Raw genomic sequence first — 15,927 nt, forward strand, 5'->3', positions numbered from 1 at the left:
TCCCGCAGGCCCACTCCACGCAGAGAGGACGCCCGCCCTCTGGGAAGGGCTTCCTGGCGACCCCTCTCATTAGCTCCCCACGTCTGCCAGCCTGGGACTGCGGGGAGGGGGCCGCAGCCTCTGGGCCCCGGCCCGGCCTCCCTGCGCGCCCGCCCCCAGACGCCCGTCTCCGCACGGCCCTCGCCGTCGTCAGCACCCACCCGCGCGGCGGCGGCGGCGGGCGGCCGCCCTTTTAAATCCCCAGGCTCATTTGCATGGCCCCGCCCCCCCCGGTGACACGGCTGGCGCGGGCGGGCCCGTCCCCCCTGCCCCTGGGTCGCTCTTTTTAAGCTCCCCTGAGCCGGGGCTGCGCTCCTCTAATTGGGACTCCGAGCCCGGGCTATTTCTGGCCCTGGCGCGGCTCCAAGAAGGCGTGAGTTCGCGGCCCCTCCGGTGGCTCCTTTTTTTTTTTTTTAAATATCTATCATTTAAATAAATTATTTATTTATTGAGGCCGCGCACGGGCCGTGCCTAGCTTCCTGCCCCTCGCCATCCTTCGGGGGAGGTGGAATATTTTTGTGGCCCCCCCCCCCCGGCCTGGATGTGACATATAAATACCCCGCGGGGGCCAGGGCGGCGAGCACGCGGCGGCGGCGGCGGCCTCTGAGCGCTTCTGCTCTCTCTCCCGGTTTCAGATCCGCATTTGCTACCAGCGGCGGCGGCGGCGGCGGCGGAGCCAGGCCGGTCCTCAGCGCCCAGCACCGTCGCTCCCGGCAGCTCGGAGCGCGCACCGCAGGCCGGCAGCCGAGCTCGCGGTGAGTCCGTCCCGGGGCCGGCGGCGGAGGGGGGCGCCCGCGCCGCGGCCGCACGCCGCCCCCTCCTGCAAGCCGCCCCGGGGCTGCAGCGCGCGCCTCCGGCTTTATTCCCAGGCCGGGGCTGCGCGAGCCGCCGGCGGGGGAGGGCCGCGCGGCGCGGGGGGCGGGCGGCGGGGCCCGGCGGCGCGGGGAGGGCGCCCGCACCCCTGCCCCCGCGCCGCGGGCGCCGTGCGGGGGGCGGGGACCCGGGAGAAGCGCGCGGTGGGGGAGGGGGCGCGCGGCTGCGGCGAGCGCGAGTCGTGCACCCGGCGGCTCTCGGTGCACCTCGCGCGGCCGCCGCTCCCGCCCGAGCCCGAGCCCGAGCCCGGGCCTGTGCCGTGGGGGCGGGGAGAGGGGCAGGCTGGGGCGCGGCGGGAGAGCCGGGGGCCCGGCGGCCCCGCAGCCTGGGGAAGTTCTCTAAGTGGGGGGGTGGGTGGGCGGGAACCCCGCAATTCGGCCTGAACTCCGGGCTCGGCCTTTTATCCGGGCGTTCGCTCCGCAGCCGAGGCCGACTCCCTGGCCTGGGTTTGGGGCTTCACCCCGACCCCACCTCTGGCCCAGCCTGCGCCTCTTCAGCCCCCGGGGCCCGGCCTGCCCTCCGCCCCCACAAACTGGTTTCTCTGCTTTGCTGGGCTCTGTTGGAACTAGTCCCTTTGACTCCCCGTTTCATTTTTTTTCAACTGGGGCTTTTATTTTGCGGGGAGGGCGCGGAGAGAGGCGGCTTTCTTCCTCTCCCCCGCGCGCGCCAGGTTTCCTGCCCCAAGGCGGGCTTGGGTGCCCCCTCTGGCAGGAAGTGGGGCTGGGTGCACCCTCGTGGCGGTGCATGCGGTCGGGGTGCACCGGTTTCCCGCGCCTGCTCCCGCGGCCTGCGCCCCTCCCCCCGCGCGCTCCGGCCACTCGTCCCTCCGGCCGACCTGCAACGGCCGGGCGCAGACACTTGCAGAGTCACCCTGGGCCCGGGTCTGGAGTAGGGGCGACAGGGGCTTTACCAGTCCCTAGGCGGGTAAGGAAACTGGCGGGCGAGAAGGGTCGCCAGGAACCCACTCCAACTTGCTCTGTGACCTTGGGCACCTCATCAACCCTTCCTCTAGGCTACTTTTTTGGGGGAAACGAGGCAGTCCCATGGTGATTTTCTAGAGTCATGACCACGGATTACCTTAGCGTTTGTGGAGCCCACATTGTGTGGAGGGGACTAGTCTGAGGCCCGAAAAGGCTTATTACCGACGATAGGATTGAGTTGGGCCTCAAACGTGGCTTCACCAAGCCAGGCCTCCCTGATGTTCAGAAACAGGTGGAAGAGACAAGCATTTGTTGGTCTCACCAGAGAGGGCCTCAGGCCTTAATGCAGTTCATGGAGGCCTGGATCTGGGGTGGGGTGAGCGGATTAAAGGGTCCCCAGCAGCAAGAAGTGGGGGAAACACCAGAGCACTCAACAGGGTCCGCAGGAAGGCTGGGCTGGGCTGGGCCTTCTGGGATTAGGGGCTGGCTTCGCCCAACTAGAACCCCCTCTCTGAGGGGGCCTCCAGCAAACCTCATGTGAGGTCAGCGCTCATTTAGCTGATTAATTTTGATGTTTAGTTTTGAAGGGGGATCTGTGGTGTAATGTAAGATTCTAATCACTGCCTGTAATTACAGAGCAGGCCAAGCCACTAATGATGGAGCAGGATAAATCACCAACCACCTTGTTTAAAAGGGTCTTCAAGTCTGAAATATTATGAAATGGAATAATTACCAGACGAAGTCTCGCCGTCTGGAGCATTTCAATACTTGAGGATCAGGGGCCTCAGGCCCCTCTTAACAATCAGAAGTTTGCAAAAAAAACCAGGCTTTCCTCTCTTTGGGTTAAAATTGGAAATAGTCTGAATCTGAAAAGGGAGAGTCGTTTTCAAATGTTCTAGTTCTCATTTTGATTGGAATGAACCTTTCAGTTGTTTAAGTGTTTTTAATTTTTACCTGGTTTGATTCTTGCTGCAGTCTGCAGACGTAGGCAAGACAGGTGGAGGAGCATCATTACCCCCATTTTATAGGTTGAGGGGCTTTTCCGGAAGTGGAGCCACTTGGGCCCACCCTTTGCCAAGGGCAGCCTCCCTGGACAAATCTGTCTGTAACTTGGGGATAATAACTGGGAGGATTAGGAGTGGGGGTCCCTTGCTGCCCTTTCTCAGCCTCTGGAAGAGTCTCCCAAACACAGGTGCAGGTGCCCCTTGCAGAGAGCGGTTTGACATGAATTCTGTATTTGTAGGACTGATTAAGTCCAGACAGTTCTCTTAAGAAGAGGGAATATGCTAGAAAAGGACCAGGGCGCTTTGAGGATCAGCCCTCCTAGGGCTTCAGGGGGTCAGCTAGCATCTTCTCCCTCTCAGTTGGAGAAGTTCCTGCCCCTCATGTGAGGAAGCATCAAAGAGAAGCATCCCGTCTGACTCCAGGTGGGTGGGCGCAGGCTGTGGGGAAGAGGAGACTTCCCTTTCAGCTCTGGGTGGTTTCTTTTCCTCCCCGTACCTCACCCACTGCAGTTTTAGCCCCCATTTCCCAAATTGTCCGCATCTTTGACCCTCCAAGGTTTAACCCAGGGAGAGGGAAGCAGAGAGAAATGGTGGGGCCCTGGGCAGTGCTATGGACAAGGTGGCCAGGGACTGATGGCATGGCTGCCAGATAGATGTGCAGGGCTCATTTTCTGCTCACCTTTCCTCCCTTGTTCCCCGCGGGCTACCCAGGCTTGGCTTGCTTTTAAAAGAGAAGGGGCAGCATGGTGGACGGGAGGGCCCTGGCAGTCTGAGGACCATCTCACCCACACCTCAGCCAGGGCGGCCTCACCCACGGCCGGGTCTGGGCTGGCTGCGCTCTTGAGCCCGGCCAAGAGTGGGGGTGGCAGGGCAACAAAGAGCCCTTCTGAGCGGGAGATAAGGCGCTGATTAGGGCCAACGGCCCAGCCCCACCCTGCGGCCTGCATGCTGGGCTGGGCAGGCAACCCTAGGCCAGGGTGGGAGTCCTGGGGATCCCTGGGAGCAGGCAATTTCCTGCCGGGCGTTTCTCGGGCGGGAGTGGTGAGGGTTTGGAGGTGGCTAATGCAAGAAGTTTTGTCTGAAACACTTTTCCCGCCTCCCAGCATCCCAGTCGTCGCTCCTCACCTGCTCTGCTGACGAGGGAAGATGAGCGAGTCGAGCTCGAAGTCCAGCCAGCCCCTGGCCTCCAAGCAGGAAAAGGACGGCGCTGAGAAGCGAGGGCGGGGCCGGCCTCGCAAACAGCCTCCGGTGAGTCCTGGGACCGCGCTGGTAGGGAGTCAGGTGGGTGACCAAACCTTCGCCTCGGTTTACCTCTTTGGGCTAGGGAGGTGCCCGGCATCTTGGCAGGTGAAAACAGGACTGACAGGGTGCGGCATCATTCCTGTATACATGTGTTCTCCCCACACGGCATCCCTGGTGCCTGAGACCCCAGGAGAGAAGTGTGGCCCAAGGGAGCGCCGAACCTGGGTCAGAACGTTCAAGCCAGGAGTGAGCCTGTAGTCATGCAGGCCGGAGCTTACACTGGTAAACCATTCACCCTTTATTTCCAGTCCATTGTGGATCAGTGAATTGAAGTGTGGTGGCTCAGTGGTAAAGAATCTATCTGCCTGCCAAGCAGGAGATGCAGGTTCGATCCCTGGGTCAGGAAGATCCCCTGGAGGAGTAAACGGCAACTCACTCCAGTATTCTTGCCCGGGAAATCCCATGGACAGAGGAGCCTAGCAGGCTACAGTCCTTGGAGTCGTTAAAGAGTTGGACGTGACTTGGCAACTAAACAACAATAAAGATGAATTATAGAAACATGAACGTTTACATGTGTAAGCCCAGCAGTGCGCATGATGGCACTCTGTTAACTTACTTAATAGTTACTATCCGTTTCTGTAGTTCTTCATCCTGGGGCAGTAGTAGTTTCTGGGCCAGCACCTGTTCGTGGGCTTCCTTGAGTGACCCTGCATTGGACTTTGCCTGGTTCTGTGAAAGCCCAGAAAGTTTAAAACGTTGGGGAGTTGGTGGCAGACCCCTGGTTCCGGGCGCCCCAGGGAGCTTGACCAGTCAGGCTGTGTGGGCCACCTGTTATGTGGTGGAGACCTTGGTCTCTCTCTGAGAGGCAGCTGTGGGTGAAGCCCCGTTCCTTCCCTTTCCTGGGGGAGAGACAGGGAAAGGAACTGAAGCTGATCCTCGTCCAGCAGGCACCCCCGCCCCCCGCCCCCATTGGGGATCTCTGAACTCTTCAAGAGCTGTGAGGAGTCTCACGGGCAGTGGAATTCATCTGCTGCTTTCAGAGCCCTGTTCACGTGTGGAAAAGTCACCCCCTTAGTCCGATTCCTTTTGCCTCCCCCTGCTGCCTGTGGGCTTCTCAGTGAGGGGTGTCAGAGAAGGGGTGTGGGGTTACTGGGCAATGAACAGCCCACGAGCAGCCGCCCTGGGAAACCACCGCTGATGGGCCTTTATTGTCCGGCTTCTGTGCATTATGTAGCAGCTTTTTATTCAGTCTCAGGCTTATTAAAGTTTCAGTGGCCCAAATGGCAGGGGTCTCTGGGGTTCGAAGATGTGGACATAACTCCTCCCTAGGAGGTAACCTGGAGGGAGTCTGGTTTGCAGGTAGAGCTGGAAGCTCCCTCTAGGGGAAGGGGGCATCCTTTCCCCTCTTCTGCATCCGTGCCTTCTGGCGGGGGTGGGGGTGGGGTGGGCAGTGATCACAGCCCAGTGCTGGAGACTTGTCCTGTTTTCATTAAGCGTCTGGCCCAAGATCGAGAGCTGGTCAGAGGCCGAGCTGGGGTGTGGACAGAGCGGCCTTGCGTCTTTCTGCCCCCATGACACCCTTCCCAGAGGCCTTCTGGTGTCTTTGCTGTCACAGAGAAGCTAGCAGAAAGGCTTTGCAAAAGAGTCAGGTGGAGAACCTGAATCCCAAGGGTCACCTGCCAGGGTTCCTGTGGATTCCGGAGGTGGGGCAGACCGCTGCTGGGCTGGGGCAGAGGGCTCTGTCCTGAAGGGGGCGGGGCAGGGGCTTCCGCATCTTCCCATCTTCCCATCTGTCTTTACAGAAGGAGCCCAGCGAAGTGCCAACACCTAAGAGACCTCGGGGCCGACCGAAGGGGAGCAAAAACAAGGGTGCCGCCAAGACCCGGGTGAGGCCTGCGGGGGGCCCTTGGCCCTAACAGCAGCCGTGGGAGGCCTGGTCTTTTCCTCATTCTCTGCACCTGCTTCTGGCATATGGGTGGTGATGGGCCTTGGCCCGCCCAGAACAGTGGGGAAGGTTTCCTGGTCTGCAGAGGCAAGCTGGGAGGGAGGAGCAAGGGGGCAACTCCGCCCTGGGCTGAGACTGTCACCTTCTCTGCGGGAGGTCCCCTGGCTCCTGCAGGAACGAGGAGGGAGGCCAGATTCACAGTGGCATCAGCCTTTCAGAGAAGTTGTTTTGTTTTTTATTTTATTTTTTCTAAGACACGACTCATATCCTCTTGAGTCATGGGTGGAGGAGGGAGTGGGGGGGGCGTGTGTGTATGTTGGGGTGGGGGGGCTGTGTGGCTGGCCAGTCATCACCAGCTGGACTCGGGTGGGCCCGCCAGGGTGGGAGTCCCGGGCCGCCATGAGCCGGTGAAGGTGGGTCCACCCCTCCCTGCTCTTCCCTCACCATCCAGGGCACTGGTTATGGGGTGGGCTCCGTCAGGGACATTTTTGACTTAGTGGATCTTTTCTCTGACCATCTAGAAAACCACCACAACTCCAGGGAGAAAACCAAGGGGCAGACCCAAAAAACTGGTAGGTGATTGGGGCAGAGGCAGCTCAGTTCTTCTGGGGAGACTTGTTAGAGAGTGAGTGATGCTCCATCCTCTGTGCCCACAGAGGAGACAGCTCTCCCTGACCTGCAGGGCCGGCAGCGCTGTGACTTCACATTTTCACCCAGGCCTGGGGAGGGGAAGGGGTTTGTCCAGGGCCCCCACACTCCTGGCCCTCAGCCCAGGGCTTCTGAAAAGCTGTGTCCATGAGAAGTGCGGGGTCCCGGGTACAAACCAGGCCAGGCTCCCTGCCCTGCCTTACTGGGGGTGGTTCTTATCTTTTCCTTCCCCTGCTTCTGGTTCACCTTGAGGTCACATGGTATCGTTACCCACCCACCCCACCCACCCCACCCCACCCCACCCCCACCCATTGTAGTAATGGAGGAGGAGGAGGGAGGTTTAAGCAGCAGCAGTAGAGGAGCTCAACTCTGGGAGGGGGGTGGATCACAGCCCGTTGGGTGGGAGCTGAGGCTCGATGCGCTGTGGACGCTGCTCCTCATGGGGGCCCCACCCCCATCTGGGTCCCCAGACAGCTGGGAGCGGCGGCCAGCGGGCTGAGCCCAGAGATCTTCCGGGGCGCCACTGCAGTCGGGGCCCTCCCACCCTGTCCTCCCCGCAACCTGTCCTTCCCGCGGCTCGTTCCTCGAGCTGTGTGAGCTGAGCCACCACCGGCTGAGGGGGGCTTGGGGTGCTGGCAGGGCCCCAAGAGTGAGTAACAGGAAACGGGTTGTTTTGGAGTTTGTGCCTGGCACGGGGGCCCTGTGTGGTGTCCCGACATTCCCGCCCAGTGAGTGAGCCCCGGCCGGCACACACTTCCCCTTGCTCCCCGCCCTGGCCTGGGGTCAGCCCGCGGCCGTGGCCCCTCCACCGCCCAGCAGCTGCCCCTGCAGGCCGCTGAGGCCACCTGGTTCCCACCTGGTCCCCCGGGGAGGGGGCTCAGCAGCCTGCAGCCACCCCTGCCCTCCCCTCTCCTCTCCCTGGCCACCATCTCCCTCCCCAGGACCAGGCACTTCCTCGCCAACAGGAGCCCAGGCGTGCCCTGGGCTCTGCCAGGAGCCCCCTGCCCCCCTGGGCCTGGGGGCTGAGGGGCCTGGCTGTGTGTGAGAGCAGCGTGTGTGCGGGTTTTTTTTTTTTCCCTCCCTTTAAATTCTTCCTTTTTTATGAATGAAACTGGGCCGTAGAGGTTGCTGAGTCACCCACACACTCAGCCCTGACTCATCCCCCTTCTGGAGAGGCCAGGCGTGCAGGGGGGGTGGGTGGGGGCGAGCTTGGCCTCTGGGGGCGGCAGCGGAGGAGGGGGCGGGCCTGGCATGCTCCTGATGTCCCTGCCCGCCCCGCAGGAGAAGGAGGAAGAGGAGGGCATCTCGCAGGAGTCCTCAGAGGAGGAGCAGTGACCGCCGCCCGCTCCCTCCAGAGGAGCAGTTTCCTTCTGGGACTGGACAGCTCCGCTCTGCTCCCGCCCCCCCAGGCCCTCCCCGCCCCCCACCTGCACCCTCCCCGCCACACTACACCGCACACCAGCCGCTGCAGGGTCCCTGGGCCTGAGTGGGGAGCTGCTCCCTTTGATTTCAGGTCCCAGCGACCCCTCACCCACCTGCCACATCCACCCTCCCAGACAAAGCTGACTTCCACTTAGCCGCTCCCGCACTGCTGCACCCCTGCTCCCTGTGTGGTGGGGGCCTTGCTGGCTGGGCTCTCGGTTTGGGGATCCCCTCTGCCTCTCGCCTCTGGCTTCCCATTAAGGGGCCTCAGAGGGCTCCCCTGGCCTTAAAAGGGGCCCAAGCCCCATCTCATCGTCTCATTTGGACACGCCCCACTCCACTGTACTAGCGGCAGCAGGTGCGGCCACTGGAGAGGGGTGACCGCCCAGAGATGACCCCCACCATCCCCGACCGACCTGTGTCTCTCCAGGGGTGGCTCACACCCCATCTCCTTCCCGCCTTGCCTCGTCCCCACACTCGGTGGGGCCACCCTCTTGGGGGCTCAGGAAGGAAGGTAGGAATGTAAGCCCCCTCCCAGCTCTAGGCAGGCTCCAGCCCACCTTGCCCTCACCCGGGAATCCCGTTGCAATGATGGAAAGAGTCCCCTTTATCCAGGTGAGGCCCAGGAGGCCTGGGCTCCCTGCAGCAGCCACTTGTGGCGAGCTGGAGCCACTCCCCACCCCGTCTGCTTCCGCTCCAGGCCTCAGTTTCCCCTCCTTCCTTGCCTCGGGGCACTAATAACAAGGAGCTAGTCTTGCCCACTCCCGCCCTCCTGCTCCTCCCCACCCCCCAAGGTTCTGGTTCCATCTTTCCTCTGTTCACAAACTACCTCTGGACAGTTGTGTTGTTTTTTGTTAAATGTTTCATTCTTAGACATCCGTCATTGCTGCTGCTACCAGCGCCAAATGTCCATCCTCATTGCCTCCTGCTCTGCCCACGTCCCCCTCCTCCAAGAAGCTCTTAGGGGAAGGGGCCTGGAGCAAAGCAGGCTGGGTACAGACTCCCCCAGTCCCAGGGAAGGTGGGGTCCTGCCCCTAGGATGCTGCAGCAGAGAGGGGGGGCCCGTGTTGACTGTCAGGTGTAGGGGCCACCTTCTCCACCTGTTCTGTCAGGGAGGAGGTAGCCATTATTTGTCCCAGCCTGGGGCTCCCCTCTGGTTTCCTATTTGCAGTTACTTGAATAAAAAAATATCCTTTTCTGGACTGAGTCTTTTCTGTGGTGGGTGCCTGGAATAGGGAAGGGTAGAAACCAAGGCTCTCTAGTGAGTGAGTGAAAAAGAGAAAGCACAAGAGGTAAGCCCCTCTTGAAGATATCAACTACACCCCTAGCCACAAAACATTTTATTTACAAAATATATATACTGAATATACATTAGGCCCTGTCACCATGGGAACCGCTCCAAAGCTAAGCCTGGGAGGGCAAATCCCTACCTGCCAATTCCAGCCACCCTTTTACCCCAGGAAGAAACATCCTCATTAGTTCCTGGGAGTGGGTGATAGGTAGGCTCATCCCACAAAGGACTGAAGGCCTAGGACTGAGTGAGGAGGTGGGTCCGATGGAGGCTGGCGGCTCTGCGGGGCTTAGGAGCCGGGCTGGAGGGAAGGGTGCTGGGGGAGCAGCAGACTGCGGGGCCCTGGAGGATCAGGATCCCGTGGTTGCGGGGAGGGGCGGGGTCGGAGGGCTCAGGTCACGTCTTGACATCCAGCAAGGGCATCCGCTTGTGCTGGTAGCCACTCTGCCAGCCGTGGACCACCTGTGGCAGGGGAGACCAGGCCACAGCACAGCTTGGAGGGAGGGGCCTGACTGGCCCCGGCGGAAGCAGGTTCTGGCTTCAGGGCTGTGAGGAGAGCAGGCCCACCCCTGCTGGTTCTCTGTCCCCCCCCCGAGTGCTCACCTTGGGGTCCCCCACTTCTGAGAGCAGCTCCTGCTCGGCTTCGTGCAGCTCCTCGGCAGGGTCGTAGCTGTACATGGGGAGCAGGTGATGGCGAAGCCGGTCCACCCTGGGGGGCACGGGGGTGCTCAGCCACGGCCCCCCACCTCCCTGCTCAGCCGTTTCCCCCGACAGGGCACCTCCAGTGGGTGCCGTTCAGGGTATGCTAGAGCTCTAAGGACACACGTCTGGGTAGGAAAAAAGCTAACAGTGGCATGCAGGGAACTCCAGGTTTGTCTAAGAATGACTGAGGGGGGTCTCAGATCGTATGGGAAGGACTTTTAAGCAGAATGCAGCGGGGGTGGCACTCAGGGCGGGGACACTCACCGTTTTCTCTTCTGGATGTACATCACCTGTAACAGAGACACAGCACTGCGGAGGCGGCTGAGCCCAGGATGGCCCACGGGGGGACAGGGACCCACCTCCACACCCTCCTCTCCCATGACAGATGCTGTGTACAGGCTGGTCCGGGCCCACGCGCCCCTGCCTTAGCCAGAGTGTTGGGGGGGTGTGTACGAGTGTGGAGGCTTCTTACCACAGCCACCACCACCCCGACCAGGGTGATGAGGAAGAAGGGCCCCAACACATAGCCCACCATGGAGTCGCTGTTGGCCTGCGGGGCATTGGGCACTGTGGTATTACTCATGACATCGGCAGCCGGAGGGCCGGGTAGTCAGCATGGGCAGTACTGCCTCGGGAGGGCGCCTCCCCTGGGCTCCCTGAAGAGGAGGAAAGTGAAAGTGAAGGTGAAAGTCGCTCAGTCATGTCCGACTCTTTGCGAACCCATGGTCTGTATAGTCCATGGAATTCTCCAGGCCAGAATACTGGAGTGGGTAGCCGTTCCCTTCTCCAGGGGATCTTCCCAACCCAGGGATCAAACCCAGGTCTCCCGCATTGCAGGCAGATTCTTTACCAACTGAGCTATGAGGGAAGCCCGAAGAGGGGAAAGGAGGTTGTCAATTCCACCCAGGGTGACAGCCAGGCTCTGGATCCCTCCCTGAGATAGTAATAATACATGAAAACTAAGGTCAGGTCCGGAAAGGGGAGGGGGGCATCTTCCAGGTCAGTGTGCTGGGCTGAACCTTCCAGTGACTCTCAGCAAATCCTGGGGGTGAAGGGCACGGAGGGGAGGCCAGACCCAGGCCCGAGTGCTGCCCAGGGTGGGGCTGTCACTCAGGTGCTGGTGCTGGCCAAACATTTGCAGATACTAGTTACTGAAGGAAGGTTAGGTGGAGGTCCCCAGCTCCTGCCCCCTCCTCCTGAAGCACTGGGCTGCCAGAAGCTATCCACTGAAGCAAAATGGAGAGATTAGGTTAAAATATGGGGTCCTCACTGCAGTCAAGGGGAGAGGCAGGAGCATCTCCCCCCTACCCCCAGCCTCGATCCTAGTCCAGTGCCCACACTTCAGGCTATAGGTCCCAGGCCTTCGTTGTCCCTGGTGTCACTCCAGACATAGAACCTGGGCGCCTTCTCCCTCATTGGTCTTGTGCCAGGGTGGACACCAGTGGGCAGGGCTGGGCTGCATCTGCGAGGTGATGTCACCTCCCCCTGGTCCTCACTCGGGGCTCCGCCCGGGTCCCTCCCCTCCTGGTCTGGGATGACAGGCGGAAGTGGAGAGGGTCAGCTCCCATGACAGATGCAAGGAGATTCTTCACGGGTGGCTGCACGCAGATGCCCCGAGGTCCGTGACCCCGGTTCGCCTGGGTTTCCATCGGAGGTTAAGGGCTGAGCCGCCTGTCTCGGTGCCCATGGGGGCTCCGGACTCTCCCAGTCGCACGCCCGTCCCGTGGTCGAGGGGACATTCCGAGGTAGGGAGGGTGACAGGCCGACCCTAGGATGCGGACCAGCAAGGGAGAGCGGGAGGTAGTTCCCATGGCGCTGGGAGGCTCAAGCCAGGGGAGGAGAACGTGAGGGGGGCGCACAGCGACCCGAGTATCCTGGAATCCCGACACCCCGAGGCGTGGACTTGTACCGGCGCTCTGCAGCCCATGCAACCCGGCCATGCCTTACCTCCCGCCGCTGCAGCCCGGAAAGGAACGCCCTCGTTTGGCTCCCGGGCCCCGGAAGAACCAGCAGGCGCGTGATCAAAGGACCCGGGGAAACGGGCGGGGCCGCGGTATCGGGGTGCAGCCAATCCGATGGCCGCAGGCAGCCGGCCCCGGAGACTGCCGGAGCTGCCAATCTGGAGGCGGAGACAACCGGGGCTGCAGCGCCCACGCCGCGGCGGCAGGGGGCAGCCGCGGGCTGCGCGGCGGCGCGGGGCGGGGCGGGGCGTGCGGCTTCCCGGCGTCCCGCGGGGCGGCCCCGGGGCGGCCGCGCTCCGGAGCTCGCGTGCAGGGCCGGGGCGTGGCGCGCGCGCGCCCCTCGCCCTGCTGGTCGGATCTGGGTGCTGCTCTAATGTGCATCGCAGGCCCCGTGGGGCCTCCGTTAATGTCTGTGGAGCCCTCTAGGTCTCCTCGCGGCGTGACTGCCCGTCTGTGCTGTGCTCAGAGTGTGTAGGTGGGCCTAGGTTAGCCCCTGCCCGGCCTCGAACCTCGCGCCCAGCCACCCTCCCTCCCTGCGCCTTACTTATTACTCTTCGTGTTGGTAAAACAGGCTGCTGCAGGCAGCAAACGATGGCATGAGTGGGGCCTAGCACACACATAGCATGCCCTGAATTTTAAATTTCCCTGTTAACCTCTTTCCGGTTTTCTGGGGCACCGAAAAAAAAAAAAAAAAGGGACCAGTGGGGTGATGTCCCTCTGCGTCACAATAGGTTTGCCAAGTAGGTTAAGATTAGGTCGAAGCTTCCGTGGGCTGATCATTAAAATGTCACACACTTAACTGGGGAAATTTGAGTAAGATCGGTGGATTTTAGCAATGTCAGTATCCTAATGGTGAATCATGTTATAGTTTTGCAAAAGTTAGCATTGGGGGGAAGCTAGGCCAAGTGTAGAAGGGCTCTATCTCCCTTATTTCTTACAACCGTAGGTAAACCTACAGTTCTCTCTCCCTCATCAGAATCACATGCAATTGGGAAAACTCCAGATTGGCGGGTAATAGAAAACACCCAGAACATAAAAGTTGTGGCAGCTGAGCTAGGTTGAGATCCTCCTAGGTCCTCAGGGCGGTGTGCCTCCCCCTATTCTTTTTTGACAGTCGGAGGATGCACACCGAGTCTTAGTTCCTCCACCAGTGATGGAACCTGTGCCGCTGGCTGTGGAAGCAGAGAGTCCTAACCACTGGACTGCCAGGGAATTCCCTGGGTCACCCTGTGCTTGCCAGAGACAGCCAATGGCCCAGATGTGGTTGAGCTACTTGGTCTGGTCAGGCCTCAGTCTTCTCAAGTCCTTCCAGAAGTGGTTAGATGAGAGCAGATCTGGTGCAGAGATGACCAGATTAGGAACCAGAAGACAGGTGGAAGCTCGCCTCTTGCCTCCAGATACCACCATCTGACTGTGATGGAGAATCAGATAAAGGGAAAGAATGAGAGAAAAGCTTGGGTCTGCCTCCAGGCAGATTTCCTGGTATTCTCCGGGTTTTGGGTCTGGAGAGTAGGGAGACCGCCCATCAGGCTTCTGTGAGGAGGGCAGAGGGAGGAGGCACCTCCCCAGGCAGGGCCTCCCCCACCTTCCAGGGAAGTAGGGGTCAAGCGGTAGGTTTTAGAACCCAGGGGCCCTTGGCTGCCCACACACTCAACCTTTGTTCCCATTCTCAGTATTTCCACCCACACATCTTGAGAGTCTAGTGGTCCTAGGAGCAGCCCTAGTGGTTGCATTAGCTAGACTAGTGTGTGGAAAGGCATGGGGTCTTTATTCCTAGGACAGAACACCATTCCAAGGTAGGCAGGGCAGGTGGGATGACCTCAGTTTACAAAGGAGCAAGCCGAGGTTCTGCGTGGTGTGATGACCTCCCAAGGCCCTTGGTGTGATCCGCAAGGGGAAAGCAGAGTGGGCCCCAGTGGGGGGGCCCTCTTCCTGGACAGCTCTGTGCTGGCAGCTGCTCTGGGATTGTGTGTGAGGCCTGGTTTGTTCCTGTGATGAGATGAACTGTGGTAGGTTAAATCCATATAATGTAAACCATAAAATTAATCATTTTTATTAATACTAATAAGTTAATAAGCCAACAAAACATAAAATACAATAAAAAATTCTCAAGTAATCCAAAAAAAGGCAGAAAAAGAGGAAAGGGTAACAAAGAACAGATGAGAGAACCAGAAAACAAATAGGATGATAAACTGAAACCTAACTCTGTCAATCACAGTAAAGGTAAATGGTCTAAACAGCACAGTTAAGGTACTTCCTTGGTGATCCAGTGATTTAAACTCCCCACTTCCACCACAGGGGACATGAGCTTGACCCCTGGTCAAGGAACTAATATCCTGCATGCCACGAATAGCCAAAAAATAATAAAATGAACAACCAATGAAAAGGCTGAGATTGTCAGAATGGATAAAAAAGTAAGACCCAATTATATGCTGCCCATAAGAAATGTACTTTGACTACAAAGACTCTAACAGGATAAAAGCAAAAAGACACACCTTGTTTATGCTTGTCAAAAGAAAGCTGGGAGGGCTGTAATAAAATCAGATAAATTTGATTGCAGAGCAGAAAATATTACCTGAGATTAAAAAAAAGGTCAATTCATAATGACACGATTAATTGAGGATAGACCAATTCTAAATGTTCACGTGCCCAATAAGACAGCTTCAAAATACATGAAACAAAAATGGATACAACTGTAAGAAAAAACAATCACAGTTTTAGTCAAAGATTTCAATACTACTGTGAATAATTGATAAAACAAGCAGAGAAATAATCAGCCAGAATTAAACTGGAACAACACTATCAACCAACTTGACATTTATAGAATATTGACATTTACAGAATATTCCACGTAACACTAGGAGGATACATAGTCTTAAGATCATATTCTTGGCCATAAAACAAGTCTCGATAAAAAGGATTCAAGTCATACAAAATATGTTTTCTGATCACAGTGGAATTATATTAGAAATCGTTAACAAAAAGATCCTTGTAAAATTCATAAATACTTAGAAAATGAATAACACACCTCTGGATCAAAGAATAATTAGGAACTATTTTGAGCTAAATGGAAATGCAATGTATCAGAATTTGTGGGACATCTCTATTAGAGACAGAAATCTCTAGCACTAAATATCTATTTAAAAAAAGATGTCAATGACCTCAGCTTCCACCTGAAACCAAAGTATACAGAAGAAAATAACAAAGATTAGTGCAGAAATCCTGGAGAAGGCAATGGCACTCCAGTACTCTTGCCTGGAAACCCCCATGGACGGAGGAGCCTGGTAGGCTGCAGTCCATGGAGTCGCTAAGAGTCAGACACAACTGAGCGACTTCCCTTTCACTTTTCACTTTCATGCATTGGAGAAGGAAATGGCAACCCACTCCACTGTTCTTGCCTGGAGAATCCCAGGGACGGGGGAGCCTGGTGGGCTGCCGTCTGTGGGGTCGCACAGAGTCGGATACGACTGAAGCAACTTAGCAGCAGCAGCAGCAGCAGTGCAGAAATCCATGAAATAGAAAACAGAAAAACAGAGAATCGATGAAACCGAAAGCTGCTTCTTGAGAAAATCAACAAGATTGATAAACCTCTAGCCAGATTGGTCAGGAAAAAAGAAAACACAAATCACCAGTATTAGGAATGAAAGATTCTACATCACAACAGATTCTACAGATCATAGAAGAATAATAAGGGAATATTGGGAACAACATTTTGCAAATAAATTCAGTAACTTAGCTGAAATGGAAAATACATGGAAACAAAGACAAATTATCAAAGCACACTTAAGAGACAAATAAATGTATAGGACTCTAGGTTGAATTTATACCATCTTAACTTCAATGGCATACATTAACTCCTCCTATTCAATTCCACGTCCCC

General features: G+C 57.9%; 2 protein-coding genes across 4 annotated transcripts; one reads left to right on the plus strand and one right to left on the minus strand.

Moving 5' to 3' along the window:
• Positions 1 to 255: 255 nt before the first annotated feature.
• HMGA1 (high mobility group AT-hook 1) lies at positions 256 to 9,295 on the plus strand. 3 transcript variants are annotated; one of them, XM_043450285.1, is made up of 6 exons: positions 256 to 412; positions 675 to 794; positions 3,940 to 4,117; positions 5,881 to 5,964; positions 6,545 to 6,595; positions 7,953 to 9,295. In XM_043450285.1, exons 3-6 carry the CDS (start codon positions 3,983 to 3,985, stop codon positions 8,004 to 8,006), a joined length of 324 nt encoding a protein of 107 aa, XP_043306220.1. In that variant the 5' UTR covers positions 256 to 412; positions 675 to 794; positions 3,940 to 3,982; the 3' UTR covers positions 8,007 to 9,295. The 3 variants fall into 3 exon arrangements, with proteins under 3 accessions (XP_043306220.1, XP_043306222.1, XP_043306221.1); XM_043450287.1 differs by having other exon boundaries at positions 257 to 412; positions 3,940 to 4,084; XM_043450286.1 differs by lacking the exons at positions 256 to 412; positions 675 to 794 and adding an exon at positions 1,700 to 1,836.
• Positions 9,296 to 9,418: 123 nt separating this feature from the next.
• On the minus strand, positions 9,419 to 12,170 carry SMIM29 (small integral membrane protein 29). Its single transcript, XM_043450289.1, has 5 exons — positions 12,034 to 12,170; positions 10,559 to 10,742; positions 10,351 to 10,376; positions 9,988 to 10,093; positions 9,419 to 9,846 (listed from the first exon to the last, which is right to left on the minus strand). Exons 2-5 carry the CDS (start codon positions 10,667 to 10,669, stop codon positions 9,781 to 9,783), a joined length of 309 nt encoding a protein of 102 aa, XP_043306224.1. The 5' UTR covers positions 10,670 to 10,742; positions 12,034 to 12,170; the 3' UTR covers positions 9,419 to 9,780.
• Positions 12,171 to 15,927: the final 3,757 nt, after the last annotated feature.

Source organism: Cervus canadensis, chromosome 28 (genome assembly GCF_019320065.1).
Source record: "Cervus canadensis isolate Bull #8, Minnesota chromosome 28, ASM1932006v1, whole genome shotgun sequence".
NCBI classification, from domain to species: Eukaryota; Metazoa; Chordata; class Mammalia; order Artiodactyla; family Cervidae; genus Cervus; species Cervus canadensis.

Bases quoted from the DNA above. Each gene is read 5' to 3' on its own strand.
- SMIM29 (XM_043450289.1), bottom strand. From the start codon at position 10,669: ATGAGTAATACCACAGTGCCCAATGCCCCGCAGGCCAACAGCGACTCC. The intron at 10,377-10,558 runs GTAAGAAGCCTC...TCTCTGTTACAG, and splicing joins TCGGGGTGGTGGTGGCTGTG to GTGATGTACATCCAGAAGAG. The intron at 9,847-9,987 runs GTGAGCACTCGG...CCCCTGCCACAG, and splicing joins CAGAAGTGGGGGACCCCAAG to GTGGTCCACGGCTGGCAGAG.
- HMGA1 (XM_043450285.1), top strand. From the start codon at position 3,983: ATGAGCGAGTCGAGCTCGAAGTCCAGCCAGCCCCTGGCCTCCAAGCAG. The intron at 4,118-5,880 runs GTGGGTGACCAA...CTGTCTTTACAG, and splicing joins CCGCGCTGGTAGGGAGTCAG to AAGGAGCCCAGCGAAGTGCC. The intron at 5,965-6,544 runs GTGAGGCCTGCG...CTGACCATCTAG, and splicing joins AGGGTGCCGCCAAGACCCGG to AAAACCACCACAACTCCAGG.